The 11,657-nt window shown below is 35.1% G+C and overlaps 1 protein-coding gene across 3 annotated transcripts in view; it reads left to right on the plus strand.

Annotated features, from left to right (window-relative positions):
- Window positions 1-11,657, plus strand: part of DPH6 (diphthamine biosynthesis 6) — a 212,483-nt gene that overhangs the window by 89,454 nt on the left and 111,372 nt on the right. For all 3 annotated transcript variants that reach the window (XM_074585033.1, XM_074585031.1, XM_074585034.1), the window contains exons 9-12: window positions 127-274; window positions 1,538-1,669; window positions 5,408-5,537; window positions 8,171-8,345. In XM_074585033.1, coding sequence (XP_074441134.1) covers window positions 127-274; window positions 1,538-1,669; window positions 5,408-5,537; window positions 8,171-8,345 — 585 coding nt within the window. The remainder of the gene's footprint in view (window positions 1-126; window positions 275-1,537; window positions 1,670-5,407; window positions 5,538-8,170; window positions 8,346-11,657) is intronic.

Raw genomic sequence — 11,657 nt, forward strand, 5'->3', positions numbered from 1 at the left:
GATTAAGTACCCGTTGAGCTATAGTATTTTTTGTAATTGAAACACAAAATTTAAATGATAAAATGTACTGATTTCATACTGCTTGGGGTGCTGTTTACTTTCTTATTTTATGTTTGTCTCAAGCAGGCGGACTCTTCGGGTACATTTATGGTCAATAGCTGTTCTTGTGAGGTAAGCTGCAACGATGATATTTTCCCTTCATCAGAAGAGGAGGAACCACAAAAAAACATTCCAGTCACATGGAGGTCTTTGAAACATAATCCTTTGGATTTCAGTGAGTCTTGCTCAACTTTCATCAGAAAAGTAATATTGCGTATTTCGTGCCCTGGTGGAGTACACTTTTAATTACTTTAATTACTATAAGAACACTCCTGGACACTTGTGACCTTTAATAACCACTTTGAAAAAAAAATATCCTACCAAAATGTGTTTTTCTGATGGGAATCAATAGATCTGTAGCAATCAAGTATTTCAAGTTATTTTACAGAAGGAGCATAACCCACTTTTTTCTTTCTTTCAGAGAACACATGTTAATGTGTTCTGTTTGCATGAATTAAATTACTATAATCTAATCATTCGAGTGGAGGGATTGGGTTTTATATAAAAGGTCTAACCACACCTGTATCCATACTCTACAGTTTTTAAATTGAAGATAGAAAAGCAAACTCTAAAAAGTACAAAACACAACTTGCTTACATAGTGTATGAGTCTGTCCCACCCAAGCAACCTCAGGGTGACATGCATGATCAAGTTTAGCAGCCTAGCAAGTTACTGTACCTTAGGTGAGCTGCAATAACTAATCATATGCCTGATATTAGCACTGCCTCAAACATGAGGTGATTAATGCAAGATAAACCTGAGTTCATAGATTGGTACCTCATTGAAGTACCACAATATCGCTGTTATGCTACACCCAAAGATTAGTAAACTTTTCCTGAAAACTAAGTTTTATGGCGTAAGTGTTTGATATTGAATGGTATTTAGGTTCTTGAATGTGGATAAGTGCCTGGTGGGATGTTAAAAAAATACCTAAACAGATTATGCATTTGCTAAGATCATCAGAATCAGATTAAACACTGAACTTCCATTAAAATTTGGCGTTTAAATTTGAAAATTTGTTCCTAGGTCACTTAGATACTTTTGAAAATTTTAATGTGTCATGTCACAGTGTCACATCTTGTGCCAAGTCTGTATGAAAACAGGTAGAGAAATTGTAAAAGGTCAGCAAAAATGGAAAGGAGGAGGGAAAGTACTGAATTTCTCAGCTAAATACTACTTACAGGCATATTTTCTGAAGGCAGTGTTGGAGAAGGTTTTGTCAAGTAGCATTTGGAAGTTTTGTTACCAGCACACTTACTTTTAAGTTTTTGGTTTATATCTGCTTGTCTGTAAATATGTTTTGAAGATGTTTTTACAGTTTGTGAATTTTTTTTTTTCTGTAGAAGTTCTTCTTGCTTAAACAATTTAAAATTATGTTCTAGGTTAATCTGAAATCTTTCATTATTGTAATCATAGTGCTGTTCTTCATTTCTGATAGCTAAGACATTTGGAAGCTCAGGAAGATCCCTGAGTGGTTACCAGTGGTTTTCAGGTATCACTGCTCACTTCCTTCCATCAGAAGGCAGAAATGCTCAAGAGGCAGCAAGGGAAGCATTTTCTTCTCTTCAAGGTGCTTTATTCACTTAATCCATTATCTGCTGTTAATTATACTGGTTTTAGTATGGTATTAAGTAAGAATCTGTGTTTTCATATTGTTTTATAATTTTAAATATTGTGGTTGTCAGTTTGCCATCTCATTTTGCATTTGATTGGAATCATTGATATCAAGACTGCTGGCTTTAATATTGAACACATCAAAATTTGACTGGCTTTTGAAGACCCTAGAAAGCCAGAGTAGTGTTCATATCACTGTAACAACACTATTTCCACAGTACTTACTTACTTTATAACTTGCTTTATTGCTTTCTTGCAATATATACAGTGTGTGAGAGTATGCGTGTGTGCTATGGATGCTGTCTACTTGCTAAAGTATTTTTGTAGCTACCATAATTTTAAATTAAGTTTTCTAGAAAGCTGTTGCATGTTTTGGCATCTAGGATTAGGTCAGTAGCAGTAAATCTCATTTATATTCTTAATGTAAAGGAGAAATTGCTATCTTGGGAATCATGAAATCCAGGTTCCTTATATCCCTCTCTTACAATATACTGACATATAAAGCAAAATGTTCACATTTTTGTTTTGTATTTTTTTCATTCCAAATTTTAAGTAAAGCATGTTTATACAGGCTCCTTTTCATTCATAAAAATAGAAATACCTAAATAGGTAGACTCATGTTCTTGTTCATGATCTTCTGTGAGGTATTGTCCTATAAAATCTTATTTTTTGCATGTGCAGCTGAGTATTCATAGTTGAATATAGGATGATAAAGAAAACTTAGAATTTTTTTTGGAAGCAAAGACATTGTCCTTTGTAAAGGTCCTTAAGCTAGTTTTTGATTGCTTGGAAATCAGCAAGGTGGATGTGATCAAACTTGTAGTAAAAGACAATAGTATTTAGTGTAAATCTTCTGGGCATAATCTGTAAACTGAAGCAAAAGGGCTATGTAATGTTTTGGTTTGTTCTGATTATATTTGAATGGAAATCTGCCAGTTCAAACATTATATGTTTTTGCCTTAGCATCTGTCAAAAAAGATTGTGTCTCTGACTAGTACAGTCAGCCTATTGCTTTCAGCAAATCACTTGCATTAGCTGTATTATAGTAAAAAAAAAAATAGTAATTTTCTGATCCTTGGTAGAAAATGTCAGTTCTCCCATTTCCTTTCATTTTTCTCTTTTTGGAAGTGGGTGTGGAAAACTGAATGAATTGTGGTTCTGTCATGGCAAAGGAAACCATTTGTTTCTGAGAATTTAACTGATCTGCGGATATGCACAAGTCTCTTTCTGAACTCATGCTTATGATCTATACAGCAGTTCAGTCTTCAGTGCTATGAGAATGGAGTAAGCACAGGTGTTTTAACCTTCTCTTCACTGGGTTAACTGATTTAATCACCTTTAAAGAGGATAAGTGCTGCTAAAAGGATTCAGAAATGGAAATTTATTACTAGGTGTTATGAAACCTGTGGTTTTTCTGTAAAGTGGATGGAATTCTCCCATGAAGCTAAGAACTGATTACTGTTTACATTTATTTTATTAAACTCTTCTGTTAAACTTTTCTTTAGAGATCATTGGAAGATGACACAGATTGCAGTGCTTTATATATAAAGCAGCTCTGGTGAAGTTGTACCATGGCAAAGCTCCATAGGCTTAAAGGGAACTACATAGATTTTTATTGCATGAAAATTTAGTCTAAAATTCTACTTTCTCTAGACAGTTTTGATGCTGTCCTTTGTGGCTCTCGGCCTAAGGATTCTGGATAACCCGTTAAAAAAAATAAGCTGTACTTTGGCCTATGTTATCTTTTGGGTCAGTTCTTTTTGAGGCAGATCATATTTTATAAATTATTTGGAACAGTGAATGCCTTGAAATTTAACAGAAAGGCTGCGTGGTTTCCCTGTACGTCCTGCAGATGTGCTATGTAAGAGTCCTGCCTTGGGAAACAGAACTTGTCAAGAGCCATGGTTCATCATTTATACCTTTCTACTAGATACAGTGCTTTGGGAGGGAGGTCAATTTTATGCTGCTTACAAGCCAGGGAGAAATTATTTTCCATCATTGCTCTAATTCAAGCAGAGGAAAAGTGGATTGTACTTCTATTTACTTTAAGAAGATTTTTAAAATAAATCTAGAAATTATGAATTTATGCAAATTTCTTTGCCTTCAACTTGCTCTAATACTGTTACATGTCCACAAAGTTGAATTAATTTGTTGGCTTATGCATTTTAAATTTAGACCTGGGTGAGGGCTCAGGTTTTTTGCTGTGTTTTTTTTTTTCCCCCCCTCCAGTGTTCCATATAGTGCTGCAGAAGTTTTAACTGCAGGCCAAAACTCTTTCTTCTTGAATAAAATGCGTCTGGAAATCTGAAAAATATCCTTGTTTCCTCCGTGACTGATTAAGTCATCAGTCTGTAGCTGGTATTGACCTAGTGATTGCTATCAGGCAGTATTCAAATACGTTTATATTTCTGGACAGAATTATCATTGTGTGCTAATTTCTCAGCTGATATTTCTGGAGATGTATCTTGACTTCATAGGAGTTCTATTTTAATTGCTATGTAATCTCTTATATCACTTAGTGCACACTTCCTTTTCTGTCAATGAGAATTCCCCTCTTCAGATAGCCAAAATGAATGGCAATATGACTAAGTAAAGCTGAGACATTTAGAGTAAAATTCAGTATTGGTGTGACCAAACTGACCTTTATGGAAGTGTGCCAACTCCTGAACTGTCTTAAAAAGCACAGAAATGTTTTTCACCAAAACAAATTTTGTTTCTCACTAGGGCAACATCCAACAGAGATTGTCTTTATACTTGTACTTCTTCACTGGAAAACGAATATATAGGTATATACAGGTACACATTGTAATGTTAGTTTAAGTTAGGTCACATGGGACTCTGTTATTATATATGTTCTATATTTAGAGAAGATTTTGTTCTTCATTTAGTTTCTATTGCTCATGAGTTACAAAAGGTCCACACTGCAGAGCTGATCCACATATCTTGTTATGGTATTGGCTATGTAAGAGCAATACATTGTCCTTAAGTGCTATGACTGGAATCTCCTATGCGTATGCATTCAGATGATCCTGACTTCCCAGTATCTTTTCTTTAACTGTCTGCTTGAACTTCCCTCAGCTCTCATCTTTCTTTTATTTCTCATGTGGTTACTTCTGTTTCCTATTGTCTGTCTTGCCATTTATAACTCTTTGTTTATGCGGAGATCATTATTGCAGTGAGGGTTTTTAAAAACCGCTTAGACAAGCATCCCTCTGGAATAGCATATAAATATTTGATCTTTTCTTTGAAGAGGGTGATGCGCTAAAGGACCTGTTATTGTCCATTCCAGTTCTGTACTTCATTCAAGTCTTTTATAGATTACTAGCATTCATAGACTGAAAATACAAGGTAATAAAACTTACGGATACAAGGAATTCAGACTGTAACATACCTCCATGCATTAATGCATGATACATTTTCTTGGGGCAAGAATTCACCGCTGTTCAGGGTGGATAAATTTTATTTGTATTCTATTTCTGTATATTTGGAAAACTAACATGAGAAAGAGTTTCATGAAAAAAATAAGTATTATAGGGGGAAAGGTAGTATGTTGCAAAGCCTTCAGTCATGTTTTCGCAACTGTTAGGTTTATTACCACTTGGTTTTGCTGAACAAAAGCAGGATGCCTGTGCTGTCTTTCTACACACATTTAAAATATTCCGTCTTTAACAGCTGTATTATTTTTATCCTGCAGCTAATATGACTTCAGAGGGATTGAAACTGAAGGATATTATTTTGGTTCATCTGTATATGAAGAGCATGAAAGATTTCAATGTTATAAATTCAGTTTATGTGACAGAATTTGATTTGTGTCCACCAGCAAGGTAGGATTAGACTACTGCTATAGTATATTTATGATACACTGTAATATACTGAATTATTGTTACCATATTTATGAAGCTTTTGTCCAAATATTTGTGCCTTACAGTCTTAGAAGTAGACTTTTGCTGCCTTTTGGAGTAATCACATCAGGGCTGCTCGACTCAAAATACTAGGATTGGAAATTCTTGCCTTAATATATACCATAAGGTTTATAAATGTCCCCCCTATACGGCCTTACAGAAGAATAATACATACTCTGTTCCTTTTCTTCCCCTGCTTATATGCTCTGGTTGAAGGTGAATGAATACTGGACTAGAAGGATCTTTGCCTTGATCCAGTGGGGTTCTTCTAAATGTCTTGTGTTTCTGTCAGATGATGATTGTTAGTGGGTAGCTTAGCAGCACTTACATATTCAGTAAGAATGAAAGTATGAAAAAAAAAAAATGGTTTCAGACCTCTGAATACACTGATGGCTAACACTTTCATTCATAGATCCCCAAAGCATAACTTTTTAGTATCTGCTGTACAGAATCTTCAACATTGCATCCAAGTCCCCCTCTGACATAGTAAAACAGCTTGATGGTCTAGGCATGCAGTATGTGATTCCTGTGTTATTTGGGTGTGGTGCTGGGTTTTTTTTCCAGTGGAAATTGGATAACAAACACCTAGCCTATAATAAAATTTTTGTTATGCTTTTAAAAAAGTTGTGCGTTAAACTAATTTTACATTTGTAAATTCTTTATTACCTTTGTCAAAAAGGCTTATTTCTTATTACAGTAATTCATGTTCTTAAGCATCTGAGACAATATACTTGGTATGTAGAACTAGAGCTTGAAAAATTCAACTAGGATCATAGGTTAATATAGGTTGGAAGGGACCTCTGGAAGTCATCTAGTCAAATCCCCTGCTCACAGCAGGGTCAACCATGAGGTCAGACCTCGTGTCTTATTTTTATTTTTAAAAACAACTGTTTAGCAATTTTCTAATGTAAAATACTATATTTTATATTCTTATTACAGAATATGAAGTGTAGCGTAGGCGTGTGGATTTTAAGTATAGCATGACAAATAGTTAAATGACACTGTTCAGATAATATATATCATGATAGATTCACATTCTCCTACATTGTCTGGGTGTCAGCAGAGACTAAAAGAGAGAAGGCGGAGGCTTCTTTAAGATGCTGATTGTAGGCCAGGATTACTAAATCACAGAGGGATGGAATGTTGATTGTGTGTGCCTTCAGAGGAGGGATCTAGTCCCAGCTGTAAACTACACAAAAATGAATCTCCACTCCTATGTATCGTTAAGTTCTCTTTATGACACATACCCTTCTCCCAATTTAGTTTCTTTCACTTCTCATGCTGCTGCATGTTTTAAGACTCCACGTTTGCATAGCCAGCCACATAGTCTTCCATCACCAAAATAACAGGTAGGAAGATTAGGAAGTTGCAGGAAAGTGGCTTTTTATGATTACTTTTATGGAACAGATTCATGTTGCATTTTGTCCAGAAGACAAATTATACAGCAGTTTGCATGGCTGCATCATTGCATTATGCACAGAGACCTGGTTGGGGGAGTTCTCACAAGCAATATGCTGAAAGCACTGACTCAAGGCTGTGGATCTGCACTAAATTTGCAAAATTGTCTTGAAAATTTACCAGCCCAAGCAGAAAATCCATTCATCCATGCTTATGATGATGGTAATGAGGAAAAAATACTGTATTTGCATGTGGGAGGAGGGGAGACAAATAGTTTTCTTGAAAGAAATGAGCAGATGAGAAGAATTTTGTAAGGTTATGTTACGTGATATGTAAAAAGAACAAGTAATTTTTTGTTGGATCCCTGCTGGGAGCTAAATGACTTTTTTATGCATGGACTGCAAATATAATTATTTTTCAGGCTTTGAAATCTTGATTTCCCCCACCATGCTCCCCACATCCCCTGCTTTTCACTGGCCACATGTAACAGACTGTCTGTCTGTCCATCCAGGCACTCAGTCTTCCTTGGAGCAAACAAAAGTGAAATTTTTAATGAATGCTTACGTGTGTTTTCAGTCCTGTCACAAGTGTGTTTCTGTCATGCAACTTGAAGTGTAACAAAAAATATGCTCAGTATTGCATGATAACGTGTGAGACGAACGTAAAGGAACAATAAGCTACTGCTTTTTAGAAACCTGAACCTCTAGTCCAGCCATTGGAAGGAGATTCAGTGAAAAATTCATGGTGGTAAGAATATGACAATGATACACTCAGTCTAAAGGCTGCTTAGCATAACTTATCTGGCATTTCCAAAGTTATGTGGTCGAGGTTTTTTTTTTAATAAAAGAACTCATGTATTCTTAATAAAGTGATACACATCATAAAAATAAAAAGTGGAAATGAGCCATTGGCTATGATGCTAGTTTCTCCTTGGTAGTGGAAATTACCTTGATGGAAGTCTGAAGCTGATCATTATTTGGAGAGGAGATAACAGTGTAAACGCTAGCAGGTTATTGCAATACTATAGCTTTGGTTTATGTTCCTGACAAAATTTCATAACATAGTGTACAAAAGAAAACCCCATGGAAAATAAATGCTGAAAGTTGGTGCAAGCAAACTTTCTGTTTGGAAAAAAAATAATTGTCTTGTGTTTTCAGAGTATGTGTGGAAACCCTGTTACCTGATGGAGTACTGTTTTGCATTGACTGCCTTGCACATAAGTATGACGTTGCAGTGGACGATGTGTTACGTGATGAAAAACTGGTCATGCATGTACAGAGCATTTCCCACTGGGCACCTGCTAGCATAGGACCTTACAGTCAGTCAATCAAGGTAGGAAATCTTTACTTCATGCGAACTATATGTCATTTTACTGAAATGAGTACAGTTATAAAGTCTCCTTCTCTCCCACCTGAATGTGTAAAAAAAAAAAAAAAAAAAAAAAAAAACAGAAGCATTTTTTAATTTTTGTTTTTAAAGCTTATGGTCAAAACAAGAACTTCACCTGCATGAGTCTTTCATTTCAACCTTTCATAAGACAGGTTAAATTATTCTTTGCAGAGAATCTCAAGAACAGCCTATTTTGTTGTGTATTATAATTGGACCGAATAATCGTGTTGCACATAGACTTTTATAATCTGCTTAGAACATAAACAGAATTTAGGAACATTTGAGGATATTTGAAATTTCTTTGTTTAAAGCAAGCAAGTTTAAACTTTTTTATAGGTAAGTCAATCCTAAAATGCTTATTTAATGAAAACCCTGTTGAGGCTCTTAGTACTGCTTAGCCATTTAAAAGCACATCAAGGTTGAAGAACTGTTCTTTTTTTCAAATTAATAACAAACTGAATAGCATATTACATACTATTTAAAAGTATGAAAAGGAGGCAGTAAAGTATAGTAGAAAAATGGACCAAAATTTGACTAAAAAGCTTTTTTCCTAATATGGTACCTCTTGCCCAGGTAGTGCCATTCTGACAGTTGATGAAGTGTCTCACCTTTTCTGTGGCAAAAAATGTATATATTTCTTTCTTACCAATACTCCTCTTGTGTAGTACATTGTCCAGTTCAAATTATTGTCTTGTGCAAACTGATTTTAGTAACATTTTATGGCATCTGTTTAAATTTCCTGAAACAACTTTTGAGTCAGCAAGCCCACCTAGTATAATGGACATGGAATCATACTTTGTTTTGGTTTTGTACCGTTTTATGGAAAACTAAAAGCTTTCTTGGGTGGGTTTTCAGAACTTCCTCAGAGTATGTATAGGCAGGTATTAAGCTCTTCAGGTCACCAGCAGAAGTAAAGCCCTTCAGTATGTTTTAGGAGTGAAATATATTTTCCAGAATAAATAAGGAAGGAAAAAAAGTGGGTTTTATAATCTTAATAGTCAGCAAAAGTGATTTAAAATTATAATAATCTTATGATGATGACATGCAGATCAGTTTTGTATGTTTGAGGAACAGAAGCTTAACAATCGTAAAACAGTAAGTGGTTTTTACCTTATGTTGTATATTTGTAGATTTTGTTTGTCATTTGTTTGACAACAATTGGACAATTAAATTGTTGTCTTTTCAATATGAAGTCCAATATGATGTTTGGTGGACACTGAAGAATTATCATGTATTTTAGCACAGTGTTTTTGCTCAGTTCAGAATAGGCCAAGGACTGTAATATTCAGGGTATTGCAAGTTGGAATTGATGTGCACTGGCACGTAAGAGCAGAGCTGGCAGTGGAAAGATGTAGGTAGTTCATGCAAACTATGGAAATCACACTTCAGGCTCAACAAATCACTCAGCAGAGCATCAGTTTAATTCTGTAGGGACCTTACAGAATCCTGCCAGAAGTGCTATGAGGACAAAAAGTAAAAATTTGAAATTTACTATGAGAATATCCTGACCTCAGTCTGATAGACACTAAACAACAGTGGCAGAATGAAAATAGGATTTTCAAATTATTTGTAGCAAAACCAAACATTCTTCCTCTTTTGGGATTAACATTCTTTAAAAACAACTTCAGTGTTTCTACTTGTAAGAAGTAGATGTAAACTGTTTTAAGATACAATATGACTGACTTCTTTATAATTAGAGAAAAACGGAGATCATTTAATATTTTTTTTTTTTTTTGGTCTGCCTCTTATTGGTGCAGAAACCTCTGCCAATCCTAGTGTTAATGTCAGTAACTGGTACGTAAGCTACATTGGAGTTATTGTAAAGGCTATACTGCTGATCTCTGTAACGTATAACAAGTGCTCTGATTATGGCCTTCTAATAGTAGTACCACAGACTGTCTGGGCTATTCAGCCTGGGAATATGTGATGACAAATGGTTTGCCAGATCTTTGTGTTACAGTAGGCACCAGCCCAGTTTGTACTGGTCATTGGTAGTAGCTTGGTATTTTTACTGAAGGTACTTAATGATTTACCTCTCACTGTTTATCAGACCATTAATGGTTTATCAGACCATTATTTTATTTTCATAATTTATTTTGTTTTAACAGCAGATTGGAGGATTGGTCAAGACTAAGTAGTAATTGGTAGCATGTATAGAAATAGTTTACCATCTTCACAAAAGCTAACAGCACAGTTATACATCAGGGAGTTAAACGTGGAGATGCTCTGCAAAGCAGTTTTGGGGAGTGAGAAGTTTATACTGAGAGCTTATTCATGATTATTTATTTTGTGAGAGCATTCTTTGAGCATTTATGAACTGTGAGCATAGTTCATTAAAATAATAATAATTTTTTAAAAGCCCAGTACAGCTGAAATACTAACCACAAATACTAATCTAAGAATGCATGGACAGTTGACAGTGTTTGTACCAGATGTTCTTCTAGTATGTTAATGTAATTCAAAAGTCTATTTGCGCTTGGAGTTTGTTTGCTTTGGCAGAGTTGAGAAGATGTTTTTCTACCTGGAAATGAATGCATAAACTGCCACAGCAGAATTTATCTTACTCTCATAGTCTACAATAATTTCTGATGGCGACATAATGTATCTTATATACATACTGCCATACATGCATCTATGGCTTGATTTTGTGTGTTGAAGCTTTCAGCTTTTCCTTGTGACCTCAGTTCTTTCCCTCTGACAGCTGCCAAATCACAGTTTCAGCCATCCTTCAGGCATCGTTTTTTCAGTTTTCTCCTGTGCACTGTCTGAACCCAGTAGCATAAACTTAAAAAACAAAAAAGTGTTCTTACTCTCTGATTCCAATGTCCAGATCCCCATAACTTGATCAAAATCGGGTTCCTTTTTTTTTTTTCTGTTTACTCACCTTACAATAAATTATTTTTTCCTTTCATTTTTCTGATCATCAAGGCACGATACATTATCAGATAATACTGGTGGGAACGAGAGTAGGAATAGAGAGTCTTGCATCTGGTTTAAGACACTGATACTTGCAGTGGTTCTAATGTTTCCTTGCTAAGACGACTTAGTTCCTTCTCTTGCAGTGAAACTGAAAATGGTTCAATAGAGCTTACTGCACAATTTGTAGCAGATGGCTTTAAAAGGAAAAGGTGGTGTTGTAAATAGCCTTGTCTATTATGTATACCCGGAAAGATTACCTGGCTACTTAAACTATCTGGTTGCAGTTTTCCAAAAATGTGCTTAGCTGTTGTTAAACAAAATGCATAATTTAAGGAA

The sequence above is a fragment of the Larus michahellis genome, chromosome 4 (assembly GCF_964199755.1).
Source record: "Larus michahellis chromosome 4, bLarMic1.1, whole genome shotgun sequence".
NCBI classification, from domain to species: domain Eukaryota; kingdom Metazoa; phylum Chordata; class Aves; order Charadriiformes; family Laridae; genus Larus; species Larus michahellis.